Source organism: Desarmillaria tabescens (genome assembly GCF_030435595.1).
Source record: "Desarmillaria tabescens strain CCBAS 213 chromosome Unknown EV420scaffold_18, whole genome shotgun sequence".
Lineage (NCBI taxonomy): Eukaryota > Fungi > Basidiomycota > Agaricomycetes > Agaricales > Physalacriaceae > Desarmillaria > Desarmillaria tabescens.
The window spans coordinates 621,944-643,757 of record NW_026848317.1 but is presented as its reverse complement, the minus strand read 5'-3'; the positions used below and the strand labels follow the sequence as shown (position 1 = coordinate 643,757).

General features: G+C 46.8%; 2 protein-coding genes across 2 annotated transcripts; one reads left to right on the top strand and one right to left on the bottom strand.

The window, feature by feature from the left end:
- Positions 1-4,631: 4,631 nt before the first annotated feature.
- EV420DRAFT_1270521 (uncharacterized protein) lies at positions 4,632-4,988 on the top strand (the record flags this gene model as incomplete). Its single annotated transcript, XM_060467576.1, has 1 exon — positions 4,632-4,988. A coding segment is annotated over one exon (357 nt), but the record flags the coding sequence as incomplete, so codon positions are not given.
- Positions 4,989-10,384: 5,396 nt separating this feature from the next.
- EV420DRAFT_1270592 (uncharacterized protein) lies at positions 10,385-11,110 on the bottom strand (the record flags this gene model as incomplete). The annotated part of the gene is made up of 1 exon (XM_060467581.1): positions 10,385-11,110. A coding segment is annotated over one exon (726 nt), but the record flags the coding sequence as incomplete, so codon positions are not given.
- Positions 11,111-21,814: the final 10,704 nt, after the last annotated feature.

The following is a 21,814-nucleotide window of genomic DNA, read 5'->3' as shown; positions in this document are numbered from 1 at the left end:
AATGGTCGAACTGAATGATAAATCCCTGCCATCGGGACAATTACATTAGAATCTGCCGGTCGCCCGCTCATTGTTGCTCCTCATAAAATGAGACTAGATTGGAGTGATTTGTACTTTTCAGGTGAAGAATTCCCAGCCTAAATGGCAGCGGGAGATCAGAAGATAGAAAACGTTGCAGATGCAATTTGCAAATCCCGTATTTCCATGCTACGCGTCGGAGACCGACATATCAAAAAATTAACATTGAAAGGAATTGAGGGAAGTACAGGCGAGATAAGTACATTAGCATGAGAGTATTCCTGCTGCCATTCCGTCGCTATGATCCAACACTGAGTAGATACAATTCTGATATATCTACCTTACTCATCTTTTGTGGCAGTACTATAGGCGCCTTCGATGAGAGCGCGGGAACATGATCACAGAAAATGACCCACGTTTGCACCAGAATACGTAAATACAATTCAACGCCTCAACTGTGAGGAACACGCGGTAGTGCTGAAGTTTCCGAATTTGCAGGAGATACTTAGTAAGATTATGTCAATACGAACACATTGAATATCCAAGTAGCATGAATATTTCTATAAAAACCCTCCTCGATTCTAGTCCATTCTCGCCGACATTAACACGTGTCTATCTTAGCCCTTACGCGGTTGCATGTCCGGTGCAAAGGAATGGCTAAATATGCGATCAAAGACCTCAGCGTCCCGGAAGATCATACCCATTCATCTCTCTACCTATTTTCGGACACAAAATGATGACAATATCGCCATATACTTCTTTAGACACGTGAGCAATGCTGCTGTTTCGACCATCCTCCATTTAAGGACTCTACAGTATCAAAGAAACCGTCGGCCGTAACGTTACCGATACCATGCCATCGTACCAGACGTCTGTCAATTCCTGACATCAGTGACCGAGAAATCTATACAATTCACTCCCAAATTTCTCGTCCCAAGGGACGCCTAATGATCTCCATTCTTAATTCCTGTCATCCTGTCGGCATCACCCGAGAAATATAGGAAGGAGTACGTAACATCATGCCAATGTCAGGCGGCTCCATTCGATATCTCTTTACAACTGCCAATAAGATCTTGAGAGATCTCCGATAAATATATATCCATGGGAGTTTGCCATTGGTGCCCTAGCAGCGTTTCAGGAAGAACTTTGCGACAGAGGTGCCAGGGGCCAGGGTTAAAATGAAGTATTCACTCAAGCGCTCATTCCCGCTTTCAAGTCGGCTAAGTACAAACCAACAGATTACGTCCATCTCCTTCAGGATTTACCTTGGATCGTACACCAGAATACCGCTGTCTGTGGAACAAAAAATGATGCACAAACTTGGTATCACATATGACGGTACCTGTTGTTATTATGTGTATATCCATTGAGCTGTCGACACGCATTCAGGATTCCAGTTGCGATAGTACAGTGCTGTTGGATGAGTAGTAGGTGCTGGCAACAGGTATCGGGCTGGGATATTTTCCCGTGGACTTCGTTGGTCTGGCTGGTACAATAGCCTGAGAAATGAATTCAGACTGAACTAATCTAGCCCGCAATGGTGACTCGTAATTACAGGATGCTTCCTCAGAATTCAATATGAGCATGGGTGGCGAGGATCTCAATACCAGCGACTTGGTTGTTATCAGTAACGGGGATGTGCTTAGCCATGAACTAGGCAAATATTTAATGAAGTATTAGGCGCCTAGTTCTAAAGAATTGAATGAATATTGTACTATATATGGACCTTAATGCTGCGCACCTTCACGAAATTTCTTGATCGATCTACCTATATGCCACCGCATTGGAAAATGCAGCAGTCGGCATTCAGTCTGCGCTTACGATTACTGGTTTATGAACTCCAGAACAATGGTAACATGTTGAGTCAACTGTATCCAGAAATCCAGAATGTACAAGAGTCAGTGGCCAATGACCACAGAAAAAACAAACGTCATCCATTCCAAGATCCGAATCTATGCCTTCTTTAAGCACCCCGATCTCATCGACACAGCTATGGTGACACTTCCTGGTTACACAGATGAAAAGAAAAACTGATAAGGGAGAGTGAAAACAAGTTGATGCGATTCAGTTGATAGAGGATAGGAGGATAGGGAGGGGATGCAAGTCCGTCCACGGGAGAGATCGTCGATTGCGTTTCGGAACACCATCACATTGCCCTTGAAGCTTTTAAAGTATAATCACAGCCATTATTTCTAGAACAGATCGCCGTAGAACTCAGAGTTGTATGGATGAGCCGCAGGGAACAATCTAGATATTGCAGTAGGTAACATCGCAATAGCAAAGGCTGGTGTATAGGTACAGGACAATGCGTACTAAGGGTACATCACGTACGAGTTCTTGCCAACGCGAAAACGAGGCCGATGAATGTGGAGTTTCCAGCGAGTGTCGTTGTCCAGAGGATAAAATGAAAGAAGAGCGAAACTCGATGATTATAGTTATTAGTAATCGAGCATACTGGTGGACGTGGAAGGAATACATTAATGAGTCGGCATAATGCAAAATCTTGTCACATACCTCTCGCCTCCTTCATCTGTATAGTTTCCTTCAAAAAATGAAAACAACAGGTCTTATCCGGCTATACCGCCCCAAGTGTTTTCTTTTCCTCACTGGCACAGCCGTATAACAACGAAAGCAAGCTTCGATGTTGTCCATGGCCTTACAATGATGGAGAGGATGGATCCGGATGGCAAGCCTTGGAGCCGATAATTCGCAGGGAAGTTGCTTCGCCTCCCAAGTCTTTGAACTAGCTGTCACTGTAATAAAATCGTCAGCCAAAATCCGGTGCGATGGACAACCAAGGCGGTATAAGTGTGTATCACTGTTCAGCGACTCCTTTACCTATTTCATCGACAGGAATCTCCAAAATCGAGGGCTTAGTACGTCGAGCATCGGCTTCAATGTCACGATGGCATTCATCGTTTTGGCATTGTTTGTTTTCATCCCTAGGTGGGGGAGACTTTCCGCAACAAGGCTTGCATTGTATTCTCCAGTCATAACTTGAGAATTTCAACTTTCTCTACTAGTGGCTAATATTCTCGTCGATTTCGCTTTCACTAACTAACTCATGTCTTAAAAAGGCGTCACTCGAAGGCTTTGACACATCCGTGTTCCAAGGAAGGGAGTTCGTAAATGAGCCTGCTACCCTACTCTACTATTACAATTTTGGTGATGTGAATGGCATAAAATATTCACAAGCTATCGGATGAATGAGCGTCTATCTGACATAACATATAAGTTACGGGTTTCTATTGGGCCGATCATATCTGCATTCTTTCTCAGGTTAGCTGGTGGCGACCCATTCGGCTCCTTCCTTGCAACATGGGGATACAGGACCTTGTTTTTTTTCATTCTAAGTCATCAGTCATAACATTCTGTCAGTGTTGCGGCTGCAATCTAAATCAAATCTAAATTTATCTTAATTGTAATAGAGTCTTCAGGGCATCAATCTCTCCTCTTCGCTCATCCTTCTACTCTCAGTCGTCCGGACATTCAACAAAGAATGAATTAGCCGCGTCATTCTGGGGTCGTACATTTCCGTTGCTGGCCCTGTGCTCATATGAAGACTTCCGGTTAGATCGCTCTACCCTCGCATCACGATAGCTTGTTATTCTTCAGGGCTGAAGATCATTAATGTACATACTACCTGTCAAAGACCCTTTAATGTCATAGTTTGTTTCGGTCAAATTTATCCAAGTTCGCTGGATCGCAGGAGCTGTTTAAGATCCAATTAGGATCGCCGAATCTTATCGTCTCAAACTAGACAGATCCACGACTAGGAATCTCCCTCATGCCCGTATATACGTTGGATATGGATACCATATATACAGTGCCATCCTTGGACTGTTGTTGGGCAGGAAAATAAAATTTAAAGCTGTGTTTGTACACAGTGAGTCAATCCGATACATCAAATTATTTTAATAATAAAACTTACCTACTCCATTGCCATTGTCCAATATGAGTCCCGTATACTCCGTATGGCATGAGGGCTGTTCAGCATACGGGCAAAGCCACCTTTAGACTCCTTTTCTGTATGGTTGACGCCATAAATCATACAGCCGTAATGGTGTATGGTACGGTGGCCCTGGATCTATTGTCTTTACATGAATCTGACGAACCTACTAAGTTCACCATATTCAACAATCTCATCGTCGAATCTTAACAGTTATTCAACATTTGGCATTTCATGTTCGTGAGGTAATTCCCAAACAAAGGGATGGTGGAATTGAAATAGTGCATATGGAATACACATTCGTATTCAATTGTCCTCCCCAAGCCTCTACGCCTGATTTTTGCAGCAGCGCTTCCTTGCTACAAATCAATCGCAATAATGATGTATTCTACTACCTCCAAATGGATTAGCAGCGTTGGAAGTGGAATTTGGTGTTGGAATTAACGTATCTGGGTCTCCATACGACACTCCTAGTATGTCAAATACAAAGGTACTCGATATTTAAATCTCCAAGCATTTGGTGAACTGTTCTACAGAAGCCAGTTTTCCGACATGAACAGCAGTCCACCCAACGAGAAAAAGGAGGTATGTGCATATCCTTATTTATGGACGTCGATGCTATAGTACTGACAAACTGCGTTTGAAATGCCAGCATGGCCATCTAGTTTATGCGGTATTGATCGGTATCGATGGATATTCGCTTGGTTCTCAATTATCCGGATGTGTTTCCGATGCGAAGGCAATGATGGAATACTTGATGAGCACCCTACACATCCCGGAAGGGAACATCCAGTGCCTTCTCCATTCCCGCGATGTCGCATCTGTTAAGGACGATCCTACCCGCCAGAATATCATTGACAACCTTCGTGCTCTATCTAAGAAACAGAGAGTCCAGTATATTATCATCTACTTTGCCGGACATGGTTCAATCTATCTTAATTCAGATTATTGCGAGGACGGCATTGAATCCTATGGTTCCAGCCACGCTCTATGCCCCGCTGACCGCGGCGAAACCAGCTGACATCGGTGACCGGTTGATAAACGACATTCTCTCCAAAATCTATGACGCTACGAAGGCTCCTATCACCGTCATTCTCGACTGCTGTCATTCCTCAGGTATCACATGAGGAACACCTGGTGCCATACCGCCGGGTGGAGTACTCCCCAAGTCTGCCCCCGAAAATATGGATACACAGTCAGATGCAAGAGAGGCTGGAGAGTGCCATACCTCCCCGCTACAGCTTCCTTTACTTGAAAGCATATTCCATCCCAGTATCAGGAAATCCGGTCAGCGGGACTACAAAGATAAACATTGGCTTCCTGATATGAATTCTCATGTCCTTTTGGCGGCATGTCAAGGGTATCAGCCGGCGACGGAGGTGAAGACGGGGGAGAAGGGGACGGACGGAAATGCCGTTTATGGGGGGACTTTCACGATGGCACTCATTGAGGCTCTCAAGTCAGAGAAAAGGAAAGAATGGTCGACGTATGATGCTCTCATTCAACATTTGAATGACGAGTTCAAGGGTCAGGACATCACACAGATACCGATCGCCATGGGCGGGAGTAGGCCCGCACGACTTTGGTACAAGGTATGACAGTACTTCTTTTTATTCTGTGATCTTACGAGTCTGACATATATACAGGATGAACCGTCTAGTAAAGTAGTGAAGGATGAAGACCCATCGAAGGATAGCCATCTTGACGCCGAGAATTCAGAAGGATTTTGACAACGGATCTGGCGTTCAACACAACGGAAATTTGTTCTAGTTTCAAAATAGTATGGTACAAGATGTACGAAGAGGTAAACATAGCCATGTGTGATTCTGTAAAGTAAGAGGGGCGCAAATGTAAGACAAACAATTCCTATCATAGGTAAAAAGGGTAAAACTTGAACATCAAGTTACTACGATAAAATGAACTTCGCGTACTGACAACAGAGAGACGGACGATCACAGTTATTTTCCCACTGTACACTTCGGCGCACTGTATTACAATGCTCGCCTTCTCCGATGGGCGCGAAAAGTAGCGACATAATCTATTTCCTAAGTTCGCAAAATCTGACTACATGCACTATTAGATGGCCAGGGACACACATACCGTCACTTCTTTCAGGGAGTATCAACATGAGGATAACAACACACCTAAGCTATCGTTTAAATGGAAATCTTGTGATAATTTTCCCGTTATCGATGGAACCTTCGCTATCCCAGCCCAATTCTGCCTTTACTTCGCATATGACACCAGCCGCTACCGTGGGAGGGGATCTACGTCGGAATTGAAAGATGTGGGCTGAATTCGTCTTGTTGGGGTTGAGCTTTTTGAAAACTGGATGGTTGAGCAGTTCGAACAAAAGATTCCTGTCGATCCCTGACACGTGAAATCTTCCGTCGATATCTGAGAGGCACTCCTCATGAGCTCAGCAGTGAGTCGGAAGACATGAACTGGAATGTGCAGGGACTCGTCGTGAATGCAAGCATGAAAGTAAGCAAAGATGCGATGATAGAGCTCAATCGGAGGAGGGATTGGTGTGACGCCGCATTGGTAGTCGAAGGATTTCATTGATTTGGCACTTTTAGATGGAGCCATGCCACCGTGTACAGTTTTGATAGTGATGTCGAGCTCGCATATACAGAGTTAGTCAGATCATGTTTCAGGATAGCGAAGACCGATGCACTTTTACCCAGCACCTCGAGGACATCATGTTGCTTTGCGAGCTCGCCTTGTGTTCTTTCTCGCAATGTCGTTGTTCGTTCCATAGGAGTAATATCAGCAACAAAGGCAGTCATTATTGCCTGATGATGGTTATCACTTGTGAGCAACACATCACAGATTAATTCTGTGTCTATTATTTGGTCATAGAACTTGTCCAGTCGACAATCGTTATCCAGCAGATGGCCCCGCAGGTCAGCGGACCCTTATGAATCAGATTTAGGTGTTCGCGTGGCTTTTGGAGCAAGAAAAACCAGGAACGATCATGGCAGAGATGACGGTACCTTCCACAGCAATATACTCTCCTCAGGGATCTGCTTTTTGGCAGCCAGTGTTTCCTTTACATGAGCACACAAAGCATCCTCCACGACTTCTACAGAGATAGTGCCTTCAGGGACACAGTTGTCCTTGTACGAGTAAATGGAGATCTGTACTGGAATAAGCGTGGTGGTGGTGGTACTTTCATAGTTTAAAGTTAGGAGCGAAGCAAAGTGATGTGAAGTATGTAGCGGTGCTGAATTCACGTGGTGATCGGTACCATCAGCCCGATCAGACTGGGTCTACCGCCAGTTTCCCTGATTTCCAACCAGTTCTCTGCGATGGAAAATCTTCACACAATCTATTGATAGATCTCAGTAAAAATCATGATGTTGGATCATTGAACAGATGCTCTGCATACTTATTCCATGCTTTACTTAAAGCACTCCTGTACTATGGGCAGTGAGCATTGATTTTCTCATCTGGTACTCCACAACGCTTTCCAAATTCCTTCAGGTCATTAATTCCTGAAAATGACCATATGTGATGAGGAGCTAACATCATGCGAGGCAGGCAAATACAACTAGCACACTGGGAATCCAGAAATTTAGGACGTCCTGAGTATAGTCCCTGTATATTAGATTCTGAGATAAAATAAAAATTTACCTGTACTCGTTCCGAAAACAAAGATTCTGACGTGCACAAAATGAATCCTGAAATAGATAAAATGAGTTATATTATAAGTGTTAAATATACTATAACTGGAATCTAAGGTTCCGGGAGACCTGTTGACATCCTCAAAACCTTCCATTCAGACATTAATTTTGGTGGCGAAGGAACCAAAAATGTAGGCATTATCAGAACCTTTCCCTGAGCCATCCGTTTTGATGCCAATATCAGGCACTCCTGAACATTTGTTTTGGGTGTCAATTTCATATCCTATCCAAAACCATTGATTCCAGACTGTCTGGAATGCAGCTGAAGCTGAGCTTACACCAAATGCCTGCTGAGCTTACCACCAGCCTTCAGCTGAACATAGGCTAAGTAAATAGTGATTTTGCAATGCATTACAACAGGGTATTTTACTACATTTACTCCTGTCTACATACTTTTCACATATCTTTCTGTGTTGCAACAATGAACAGGTTACCACCAACCACCACCAGCTTATAAATGGGAATTGGACTTCAAGGTTGATGGGTGCAGGTGCATCCAACTGCTCTAGTTGCTGCAAATCAATGAATTTCTGTAACAGACAATGGTAACAGCATCTCAAACCTCACATCTCTTGTGCCACCACATGTGAAGTGCTAATGCTTGAAGTATGAGCTGTCCTCAACCGTCGAAGCCAAGATGAGCATTCAGGTATCAAGAAAGGGAAAATAGACAGCAAATAGACAGGAGGTAAACTGCCAGTCATCACCCAGTAGTGGACATGATGAGCAAAGGTTGTCAGTTCAACTCAGTTGTGGTGAAAACAAAGAAGCTACTCAGTGGCTGTTGGATTAGCAATAGGTCCAGTACCACCACCACATGGATCATGCCTAGATGAGGGAGGAAGACAATTGTTCAATGATGGAATTAACCAAGGAAATGGTCCGTTCTATCGTGCTACACATCTGTGTAAAGATATACACAGGAGAGGTCTTGAGAGTCAGAATGCTCCCCGCAAAAACAGACTTCAAACAAGCTCAGCCTGCGGCACCCCATGTGCCAGCAGCATAGAGCTCTCATGCTCACATCATCATCTCTACCAGCACCACTCACCATCATCCCTCTAATTGGATCTATTCTGTGCCAGGTATGCACCCAAGTCATCGTTATACTGTGAGCTCACAATTTCCCAGAATCATGAGCAGTGCAAACCATGAAAATCAGCTAATTCAATTGACTGAGGATGCAGTGATGTATGTATTGCTCCATATGACTTTGGTCCCACCTCAAATGATCAGCATAGTGAGAGTCAATTGCCAGTCCCTTCCAATGAACAACCTGACTCTCCTAGAAGCATAGCCTCAACGCTGGACAACCAAGATTTGGTTTCACAGCACATTACCTTTGCATACATTGGCAGCCATCTCAGCATCATTGGCTACATTGACCATGATGGGGCCCTGGCAAAGATAGAGATCATCTTGTCTATGGGGAATGTTAATGTCTCACTATGACACCAGTTTGGCAAGCATCTCAAGATCTTCCTTGAGCTCAGCGTTCTGGAGAATGGGGCTGTGAAAATCATCGGTAGGGAGGTTCAGGTACCGATAGGCCTGTTGAGCATTGAGTATCACTTCAGTATCTGAGAAAAAGGTGAGTATCCTTTCTCTCAAATATTCCAATCAATATCCACTTACACCTAGTCAGTTCATTGGGCTGGAGGGTGCTGCAGTCTCAAAATTTTTTGAATGAATACCAAAGTGCACAGATGTGCATTGTAGTGATTATTGATACTATTATATTGTATATACATCTAAAATTATTCTTGGTCAGTTGACACATCGAAATGTCCTCAGAAACACCTACCTGGTTAACCAAGTGCCCACTCCACAGCCACCATGTGCTCAGGCTGGTTCTGGCAACTAACTGCCAATATACCTCCTCAAAACTTTGCAATGTATCTTTGATCAACTCATTCTTCTTTCCCTTATCTTCTGCATTCTCTTTTTCCACCACTTTCCAGGTCACCTCAACGTTCAGTCTTTGTCCCTCAACATATAATGACAAGTCCTCATCTCTCTCTGGCCAGCTGCCACCACAATCTACAAAGGTCTTCCTAGCTCTCTAAGCCATCGCCAAGTACATTGCTGACTTTTGCATGGCATACACACAGCAACCCAACATTAATGAAGATACATCATCATGCCATGGGAGTGGCACTGTTGTGTGTCATTTAGGAGCATGCAGTGGATCAGTGTATTCTGTAATTTTCATCTGCTTTGTGCATCCCAAGAAGTCAAATGTCTGGTTTTTTTGAAAAGAAATATTTTAAAAGAATACAAATTCATTGATAAACCAACTACTAATGATAGCCCAAGTGACAGTGAGTTTTTAATCCTGGGCCATAAGTTAAATATGGTAAAATAAGAAGACACAGGGACTCACCCTGCATAAATCAAGAATGATGACATGCTCATCCGAGAACATGTATCATCTGACATGAGAGTGTACCAATTTTGGATGGACTGAATCCAGAGGTCCATCAACCATCTGCAATGAATATGTAGTTGCCGGGAAGTCTGGGTATCACTGGAAGGAGTCATAATTCAAGGAAGGAAGGGGCTCCTGATGTTGTATTTTGAAAACAACCTGCCCATGCTCTGTCCTGATGTCTTGGATAGAACCAACATGAAGTTCTGAAGACGCCGAATGTGGATAGTAGCAAACCAGGCTGCCTCCCAAGTGCATCGATGCCTGGGAGTAACTGACATTACGATATGTGTAATAGGCATGTCATGTTTGCCTCAGCATTGGCGGATCAGCCTCAAACTTCACCTCCCTTTGGTCCTTTGGTGGCAATGCGTTATCAAGCAGACACTTGAATTCCTGCATGTGCTGTGGACATTCTGGTCTGCTCAGATAGTGATGAAGATTTGCTGCTTTCATAAATGATTGAAGCATGGTTGTCTTGAGCTCTCCTAATAAAGATGTTAACTCTTGTACACAACTGATAAAGAAAAAAGATAACTTACCACCAACATGGTCATTAATATTGATTTTCTGCAGTGTCACAAAGAGACACTCAAAAGAAAAGCACCACCAGCTAATGACAGGCTCAAAAGAAATAATAAACTCATAAAGATGGAACGCAGCATGAACATTTGGTCTTTCTTTGTGTGTTTGCATGTGGGGATGCACCGAATAGAGCCCATCAACACATTTCTTTAGCAGATTCCTATATGTAGTAGCTTGACCAAGGTTCATGGTATATCGGCAGATGATAGTAACAGCCTGAAACAGCACCATTGTGCAGTCTAATATTGGAAGATGCCAAGAATCATCTGGCAGGGGTTGGCCATTATTATCACCCCATAATGTTACCAGTGCTATGGGAAGATAGATAGTGCTAAGAACATGCCATTCATCAGCTTTGATAGTACCTGCTGAGGTTTCTCTGTAGTTAGAGGGAACAGAGTTAATCCATGATGGTGTCGTGGTATTCTTGATGACTGATTGTATATATGCAATGGAATTCAGGTCAATACATTGCTTGGCTTGTATATCATCAGACTTATGTCATTGAAGAAGATGCTACAGCCAGAAAGAAACAGGTCAGATGCAGATAACAGCATATAGTGAACAGTTACATACCCAGTCAATCAACAAATCTGTGAGGTCACCTCTAGTTTTCACCTCAATCTCGGTGAAGAGGCTGGCTGTGGGCACCTGTGAAATAGTGAGCGGGCTAAAAGGCAAACCTCAAAAACCCACACACACACTCACACAACTACACAAACTACAATCACCCTCATAAGTTCTAGGGGGAGCGATTATTTCTAATGTGATCCGACTATACTTCAATATCTCGAAGAGTTTCTCTTATTCTCAGCACTCTTAGCAAAGCTAAGCTTTCTCTAATGAATTCCTAAGTCTAGGAACTTTTTACAGGAAGGTCGTTCACTGGCGCGACGCAACCTTCAAGGCAGATTTGAGTTATAATACACAAGGGACACTGATCCCAACAGAAACAGAGGCAATACACACCGAAACTTTAGTGAGCTCGCTAAAAGAACACCACAGGCAAGCACTGACTTAGCCCGCTCGCTACACAACTGTATGTAGGGGTTCTCCAACTAACTCCAGCAGGTTATCTCGACTCAAGAACACTTCAGAAGCACTCGGAAACAGATTCAGAAACGGAACTTTGAACAGAACTGACACAGAACAGAACAGAACAGATCTCAGATTTCCACTTCAACACATTCTCTGAACAGACTTATCACACTTAACAGAACAGAAACAGCGTCACTGATTCGTATTCACTCTGACCAAGTTCTCAAAAGTCTTATCAAAAGGGTATCTCATATTTCTCTGAGTGAGCTCACTAATTCTATGCACAGCTCAAAGTCACAAACTGATTCTTTGTTACAGTACTGCCTTCAACACGTGCACGGAAACTCGGGGGCTCAAAACTTGGCCTCTACCTACTGTAACCAGCCTACTTATACTACAGGGGAATTAGAATTACAAATGTCACGCAGTACCCAGACTCCTACATGCGTAGCATGTTGCCACCTGTTACGGTTTATTCATTTTTCTTCGTTTTTCTTCGTTTTACTCAGCTGGATTACTCATATGTGACCATCACAGACATGTTCTCACAGTACTATTATTAGCGTACCCAAAATGTATTTAAGTAGAGCCTCAGCTGGTCTAAACCCCAGCTTCGGCTAAGGTTTAATCTACCCAACATCAAACTCCTTGCTCCGCGTCTATCTCGTTTGCAGTTGACTTGTCACGTCGCCTTTGACTTGCTAGAGTATCGCCTACCAAAGTGCAAGTAGCGATCCTAGTTCGATCTAAGTCGATTCGAGTTGGTTGCTAACATTTAGCCAAAGCTCGTCCTATGTTGCTCAGCGTCGTACGCTGCCCAACATTTATCCCATACTCCTTATATTTGTGGTAGTCATCTGGGTCTTACCCACCATACTGCTAGATCCCATATTTCTGACTGCAACCATCGTTCTGGTGGTAACCGTCATCCGGGTTTATCTTGCTGCCCCAATTCTGGCAGCCTTACTCCTGGTGGCCTATGTCGGATTTCTTCGAATCTAAAAACGAATCCTTTCACTTTTCTCTTTAAGCTTGCCTCACTGTTAGCAGTCGTACTGCTGGCATTGACAAGCACCTTCCAACCTACGCAGGGAGATTACTTGTTGATGACCAGTTCCGACTACGAAACCGACCTCAGCCTGATCATCGCCATCCTTATCGCACTCACCATCCTCGTCACCCGATCACTCATATGCCACTTGCTGAACTGTTACCAACTATTGCAGTAGCTTTTGGATTACTTGCAGGGGCACTTCTAGCGCTTGCCATTAGGGCAGTCTATAGGTGTTGCACCCGTGCTCGAAGAGCAAGACTTCCATTCCATTACATTCCGCACCTTCCAATCCCATACCCAACCATCCCATACCTGCACATTCCAGTACAGCCAACCCTTCATGATGGATGACCCATCACACCCAGAGGAGAATCCTCAGGTTCCGGGGAGTCTTCCCCCACCCCAAGAGCAGCCTCCGTCGACATCACAGACGTACGAGGCGTCGACTTACTCGCAGATGTCCACGTATCTCCCCCAGGAATCATCGACCTCCCTTCCGTCGGAAGAGAGGAAGGAGGGGATATGGACTCGGGTGAAGAAAGCGATGACACCGAGTTCGAAGGGGACAACCTCACAGATCTCAAAAGAACCCGCCTCCAAGACATCCTCGACGGCCTCATCATGGAGAATGAAGGGGATGAGGATGATTCCGGAGTCAGGAGGATCGACCGCGAGGGAGGGTACTTCGGCGGAAGCAGCTATGAGGAAAGTAACAGAGAGCTCAGTCTTGGGGCCTCCGCCGCAACTACCGCCTGTCCAGCTGGAACAGACCCCTATAACGGTCGAATCATGCCAGGCACTGGCAGAGAGTACCAAGGAATCCCTGTGGCATGGCACCCCGCAACCAGTTGGGTCTTCACCGGGGAAGAAACTCCTGTGGCCGGCGTATCAATTGCCACTGCAGGGCCCGAAGACACCCCCATCCAGAGGGCCATTACCCTCCCTGCCGAAACCGAAGAGCGTATCTGGAGCATCATCGAGGCGTACTCCCTGGACGCTCACCCCAATCTATACACAGAAGGAACTACCGACGGAGCCGAGAGAGAGGAAATCCAGTGGACAGAGTACCCAGGAGACACAGAAGAAGGAAGAAGGATACTCCGTGAGTTTGGAGGAGGTTCCTCCTCCGACCAACTCCCCATCATCCCCACTTTCATACCGTCAGTCGCACCCCGAGCCTTTTCAGTCCCCCAACCCATCAATCAGAGACCTTGGACCGACGAGTACAACACGCTCGTCCAGTCCAACTTCAACTTATGAAATGCATGGCTCACCCCAGAAGGAATGGCCCTCCTGGACTGAGGAAGAACGGCGAGCACATGCAGTCAAAACGCAGAGCATCGAGCCGTACGAGACCTTCCCTTCCGCCTTCCAGTCGAGGCCAACGTCACAGACAGTGAGGCCAACCAGAGATTCTGAACAGCAGAGCTCCGACTTCGGGAGGAGTCCCGAAGGATGTCCCCTAATGACCTCGAGCGGCAAGACGAAATCCTTGAGGACTTCCTCTTCAAGACACTCAACGAGGACTGCTCAGATCTCGCCCACTACAACAGGGACTGACTTCGTCGAGCACGATACGAGAGAGAGCACCCAGGACCCTGGTCCACCAGAGGAAGCAGGCAGTGGAGTCCCGAAGAGGTCGCCGAGTGGAATGCCGAACAGGCCGCCGCTCGGCGCAATCATGAGGGAGGTTCTGAGGGACATTCGGAGGGTACTCACTGAACCGATAACAGTGGTACCCCCGACCCTGAATCTCCTCACCTGGGATAATCTCTATGGTCTCATAGCTGAGGACATGATAACGGACCTTCAGTGGCTGCTTACAGAAGCGGGGGAAGATTACCTTAATGCTCGACTCGACGGGGACGAATATTTAATGAAGAACATCGTGGAGGTCGACACGTGGCACTGGGCTGCGATAGTCTGGAACATCTGCCACCCCGACCACCCGAAGTTAACCTGCGCGGCATATCGATGACTGGCGCCGATGCCACACCCCTTCGAAACCATGAAGTTTGCAGCGGGAGGGGGAGGCGATGATCAAGATGATGGATGGGCGGATGCAGGGGCTGGGCCCTCTAATCTCGACAAGGGAAAGAAGTCGACAGTACCACCACAACCTCCTTCAGGGCCACCACCACTGTTACTGCCCAACTACCCGGGAGGATATCCCCTGCCCGGAGACAATCCATGTCTTCAGTCACTACCACGACCTCCGAACCCGCCGGTGCCCCCTGTACCACCTTCGCCACCGGACCCTATTCCACCGTGGCAACTGGCACCTGGGGCGGTGAACAATCCGTGGAACAATGTCAAGCCCAAGTTGATAACGCAACCTGAATATTTCACAGGGGTTTCCACCGATATTAACCGATTTCTTCATCATTGCGAAATGTATTTTCAGGTGTTCCCTATGTACTACACCATGAATGACCAGGGGCAGAACCCCTATCGCATTACGTTCACCCAAGGCTACTTACGGGGGAAGGCGCAGGAATGGTGGGGCAACCAATACTATCACTATCGAGATCCATGAGAGCACTGGAGGTTCCCAACGTGGGAGGAATTCTCCCATGATTTAACCGTCCAGTTCCACGAGGTAGCCGAATTGGCAATTTGGAAGCAAGAATGGAAGAAGGTTCGCCAGGCGGACTATAAGACGGCGATAGAGTTCTTCGCGATGTTTGAGAGGCTAGCCCACAAGTGCGAGGAGTTCGGAGACGAGAAGCAGATGTTCGAGGCTGTGGAAGTTGCTATACGCCCCACGGTCCAGAACACGGTTATGCATGGGGACAATGCGCGCCCCACAACCTATGCGGAATGGAAGTGGCGCATCCTGAGGATCGACGCCAACTATCGGTATAACGTCGCCCAGGGACTGGGCAATAAGTCCTCCCAGAATCAAGGCAGTGGTTCAGGTCGAGACAATCAAAAGCAATCATTGCAAAAGGCAGGAGGCATGGGTGGCGATAAGAAGGACACCACCGGCACCACTTATGGTGGAGCAGGGCAGCCAATGGAGATCGACAAACTGTGCAGCGATAAGCGGTGTTTCAAATGCGGAAATACCAGGTGGAGTCGAGACCATAAATGTCCAACGGACAAATCGAAATGGCTTCCTGTCAAACTCCCACCTCACAAAAAGATCCCCACACAACGACTTCGCCAATTGCTCGCTGAGGCCGAGAAAGAAGAAAATGGGAAGGACTCGAAGATTGAGGAGGTCAAGGAGGAGGAGTCATCAAAAGACGAGCCAGCGTCGAAATAAGCGATTCGATGATGTCAGCTAAGGACTCAGTTTCATCTGGTGCACATTCCTGTACTACTAGTCGGACTTATACTATGTATGTAGGTACTCCGTTTGAGCAATATACCAACTTTTTCGCTGCGTTACCCATAGAAGAAACTAAAGCAAACGAATCACAAAACGAGGATGGCATAGGAGGGGATTTCCACCACCCTACGTGGTCTGCGTTCGGCACTGAACCCCTAGGGGCTGTCCGACCTCTGGAACCCCCGCTTGACCGCATGGGGGAAGTTCTGGAGAACCCAGCGAGCGCCTCAGGTCAAGTTCAGACTAGCGCCAGACGTGGTTGTGGTCGCCCCAGCAGGGAGAATCGGCCGACGACCCCGACGGACGGGCCTTCTTTCGTTGTTCCTCCCATCAGAGGTGGAAAAGCAGCTGAGGCTGGGAACCAAGGGGACCACCTACACTCAGTAGTGGCCTCACCCACAAACGGTGCTGACCCCCTTGGGGAGCCAATATGTGTGCGTCCACATAGGGTCACCGAGAGTACTGCCGGGTACAGGAAGGAGGATAAGTATGGATCCACAGTGGAGGTTACAACGCTGCACACAAGCGCCCTTGGCCAGGGCCAAACACAGGGCAGAGCGCCCTCCTCCACCGACTTGATGGAAGGCGACCAAGTGCCGCTGAGGGGCCCTTCTCAGCCTGGTGACCAACTGCCACCTTGAGGCAAGAAAACTCCCGTTTCGTTAGAAGAAGTCGAAGATGAAGAAGCGTACCTACAGTCCGACATACTGATCACGCCACCCAAGGGGACGTCTCGTGTGACCCCTGAACCCAAATTAGCACCCGAGGTGAAAAGAGCAATTCTCGACATGTACTACGAGCCCTTTGGGATGCACTGGACCCGTCGGGCATTATGACTCGCCAAAAACGAATCGGCTGCCTTCTCCACCCTAAAGCGGTGGATACACCCTCGCAGGATGGGGGAGGTAACAGTCGAACTATGGGGTTCCCTCAAGGAGCAACCGGAGACCGCGAAAGAAGCAAGAGACAAGTGGGAGTGGATGGAGGATCTAAAGAAACCCCCTATGTACATACGAGGGAGGAAAGGGCGCAATGTATCTATTAATGTGCAGTTGGAGACTTTGGATACCCAAGATGTATTCGCTCTCAAAGCACTGGTAGACAGCGGGGCTACCGGGAGCTCCATTGACCGTAATTGGGTCCAAGAGCACGGGATCAATCTCAAAAAAGCGGCCCGCCCCGTCCCAGTCTATAATGCCGACAGCACTAGAAATAGGGGAGGAGATATCACTGAATATGCCGAGGTACAATTATGGATCGGGGATCACGTGGAGAGGATCGAATTAGCCGTGGTGGACCTAGGAACCACACCCCTTTTCCTGGGGCATGATTGGTTACAAAGGCATAACCCACTGATTGACTGGGACACAGGGGCGGTTACTCTAGCCCGCTGTGCCTGTCGCAAAATTCCATTCTCCTTACCGGACACGGATCCCTCCTCTCGTTGGGATGAATACGAAGAAGGGGACACCATTCTGGTAATCGATTTTGAAGAAGCCTTTCATGTACGGGCCATGGGGACCAAAGCAAACGAATTGGCTGCCCAAGCAAACTGCCAAGAAGAAAGCTAAATCTTTCGAGGAGGTAGTGCCAGAAGAATATCGGGAGTTTCGGGATGTCTTCGACAAGGAGAATTTTGATGAATTACCTCCGTGGAAACCCTGGGATCACGCCATTGAGCTAATCCCTAACGCCAATGCCAATCTAGACTGTAAAGTCTACCCTCTCAATCCCATGGAACAGGAGGAATTGGATAAATTCCTTGACGAAAATCTATCCACTGGGCGCATCCAAGCTTCGAAGTCCCCGATGGCGTCACCTTTCTTCTTCGTCAAAAAGAAGGATGGGAAGCTTCGCCCGGTACAAGACTATCGAAAGTTAAACGAGATGACTATCAAGAATCGGTATCCCTTACCACTCATCGGGGAGCTGATGGACCGCCTGAAAAAAGCCAAGTACTTCACCAAACTAGACGTACGGTGGGGCTATAATAACATGAGAATCAAGCAGGGGGATGAGTGGAAAGCTGCATTTCGAACTAATCGAGGTCTCTATGAGCCCCTGGTGATGTTTTTCAGGCTCACCAACTCGCCAGCCACGTTTCAGTGGATGATGAACGATATTTTCAAGGATCTTATAACAGCGGGAGAAGTCTCCGTCTATCTGGACAACATCCTCATCACCTCCAAGACGAAGGAGGATCATTGACGCATCATACGCAAGGTACTGAAAATACTCCGGGACAACCATCTCTTTCTCAAAGCTGAGAAATGCGAGTTCAAAGTAAAGGAAACTGAGTATCTCGGGGTACTCATTAGCGAAGGGAAAATCCGCATGGATTCCATAAAGATCGCAGGCCTATTGGACTGGCTGGTTCCCCACAAGAAACAGGAACTACAGTCGTTTCTAGGGTTCTGCAATTTTTATCGACGCTTCATTCGTGATTATAGCAAACACATCAAACCGCTAACTTCCCTAACTGGCAAAGTCGAGTGGCAGTGGGGTTCGGCGCAGCAGAAGGCCTTCAAGAAGCTAAAGGAGTTATTTCGGGAAGACGTGGTCTTAGCAATTCCGTTGGATGAGGGGAAGTTCAGAGTAGAAGCCGATTCAAGTGAGGGGGCAGTAGGGGCGGTGTTGTCCCAACTACAGGATGACAAATGGCGCCCCATAGTGTTCCTTTCCAAAGCGCTGTCGGTAATGGAGCGCAACTATGAAATATACGACAAGGAGCTCCTTGCCATTATGATAGCCCTGGAAGAGTGGCGCCAATACCTTTTGGGCACCCAAGAAGATTTCGAAATCTGGACGGATCATTCCAACCTCCAGTACTTTCGAAAACCCCAGAAGCCTAACCGCCGACAGGCCCGATGGGTAACCGAGTTAGCAGAATATCAATTCACACTACATCACAAACCGGGAGCCCAGAATCGCAAGGCAGACTTGTTATCCCGACAAGCAGACCACGACCAAGGCAAGAAGGATAATAAGGACGTGATTGTCCTCAAAGCTGAACACTTCTGAGCTTTGGTTATGCCGACACAGGAGGAGTTACATGAGAAGATCAAGTTGACCACTCACGATCCCCGCAAGTGGGACCGAGGTATTTCTGACTCCCTTAATCACGAGAAAGGAATAACTCAGGACCAGGAACTACTCTGGTACGATGGACATATTTATGTTCCTCTAGATCGACGACTGCGGGGGGAAATCATTGCATCATGACATGATCACGTTACAGCAGGACATCCCAGCATCGAGAAAACCAAAGAGCTCATTCTGCGAGACTATTGGTGGCCTCGAATGCGCCAAGAAGTGGAAGCCTATGTGAAAGGGTGCAAAGTCTGTCAGCAAACCAAGGCAGACCACCGCCCAAAAAAGGCTCCCCTCCATCCAAACGAAGTACCAACGCGACTGTGGACTCACATTTTGGTCGACATGATTACCAAGCTCCCTGGTTCGAAGGGGTACGACTCCATACTAGTCATTGTCGACAGATTTTCCAAAACCATCATTCCCATCGCTTGCACCGAGGATCTTACCTCCCTCGGGTTTGCCAAAATTCTACGAGACCACCTTTACGTACCATATGGAGTCATGCCCGAAAAGGTCATTTCAGATCAGGGAGCCATTTTTGTGTCCAAATTCATGAAAGAGTTCTATGCTCTAATCCACGTAGCGGGTAACCCCTCTACTGCCTATCATCCTCAAATGGATGGGCAGACAGAGCAGGTAAATCAAGAGATCGAAAAATACCTTAAAATGTTTGTGAACTACCGACAAGATGACTGGAGCAATTGGCTATCACTGGCCGCATTCACGCATAATAATCGAAAACATTCGGCGACGGGTTTCTCTCCCTACAAGGTGATCTTCGGGAGGGACGGGCAAGTTATTAAAACTGCCCAACGTCCCGACGTGGTTCCAGCTGCGTCAAAATTGGTCCAGGGTATTCAAGAGGTGCAGGAGAGGGCAAGAGAGTCTTTAGAACGGGCGGCCGAGTCAATGAAGAAGGCCTATGACAAGCATAAGGACAAAGCCATGGAATACCAAGTTGGCGATAAGGTGTGGTTGGACTCTACCAACCTCAACCTTCCTCGACCCACCAAGAAACTTGGGGATCGACAAGTGGGACCTTTCACAGTTATGGCAAAAAAAGGCGCCTCCGCTTATGAACTTAAACTTCCGGTGGGTTGGAAAATTCACAACCGATTTAACGAGTCTCTCTTAACTCCATACCACCCTCCCGAATTTCCCAATCAACCGCATCCCAAGAGGCCACCCCCAGAACTGATTGATGAGGAAGAGGAATACGAGATCGAGGAAATTGTGGAGCAACGAGACAAAATCATCGGTCGAGGATGGACCCGCCGTACTATAACCGAATACTTGGTAAAGTGGAAGGGATACCCGATGGAAGAAAACTCTTAGGTAAAACGGTCCAATATGGCCAATGCAGAGGAATTAGTAAACAAATACGAAGCTCGCCTGCAAAGGATCGAATGGGAGATCGATAAAAAGGGAAGAACGGTGGGCATCGACAACAAGATACCCACAAATGATATCGTTACGTACCATGAGCCTGACACTCCTTGCATCACCGACATCGAAACGGTTTACTCCTCTGAATGCTCAAACCAACGGCATTCGACCATCCAACAAGACTCTTATCCCTCTTCTAAACGATCAACACCCTCAGAAGAAATCGCAGCCATCAACATGCCTGACGAATCAGGCGTGAAGTACGAACTAGACGAATGGCTTGACACATTGACGAAAGCAAAGGGCAGAGACTCACGTCCGAAACAACAAAAATCCCAGGAAGAGAACAGTGTCAGCCATCTCCACTTCACGGCGATCGAAAATGAAGACTCCGAGGAAGAGGTAAACCTCCAAAACCTCCAACGAATTCATGAAAACTGGAATGCAGGTGATGAGGATGAGGATGATGATGATGATGATGATGATGTACCATCATTCTACTCCGAATCCAAACATTCCTCTTCAGACAGTGAAGGATGGGAGACTGAGGACTCATTTGGGACGAACAAGTCTTGAGAAGGGGGTAATGTTACGGTTTATTCATTTTTCTTCGTTTTTCTTCGTTTTACTCAGCTGGATTACTCATATGCGACCATCACAGACATGTTCTCACAGTACTATTATTAGCGTACCCAAAATGTATTTAAGTAGAGCCTCAGCTGGTCTAAACCCCAGCTTCGGCTAAGGTTTAATCTACCCAACATCAAACTCCTTGCTCCGCGTCTATCTCGTTTGCAGTTGACTTGTCACGTCGCCTTTGACTTGCTAGAGTATCACCTACCAAAGTGCGAGTAGCGATCCTAGTTCGATCTAAGTCGATTCAAGTTGGTTGCTAACACCACCGCTGCCTTACTGAGCATCCAAGTCAGGCTTCCCAGTTTTAGTCTCATTTCTATAGTGAGCTCACTAAACGCATGCCAAGAGGTGCTCTCCCGACACCCACGGGCTTGTTCTCTAGCGACTGACAGGTCTAGGTGCCCAAAACTATCAGTCCTGGCATATGTCGTTCAAGACTTCTTTCTTGGATTCACAGAGGCTTCTCGTAGACATGGCAACAAGTGAGTCTTCTAACAATGGGACTCAGAACAATGGGACACAGGCTCATGGACTTCGGCTGAAGCCCATTGCCCAAGTTCATGCCGGTGATAGCTGTCATCTCGCTTAAGGATTTCCCTGGATTTTC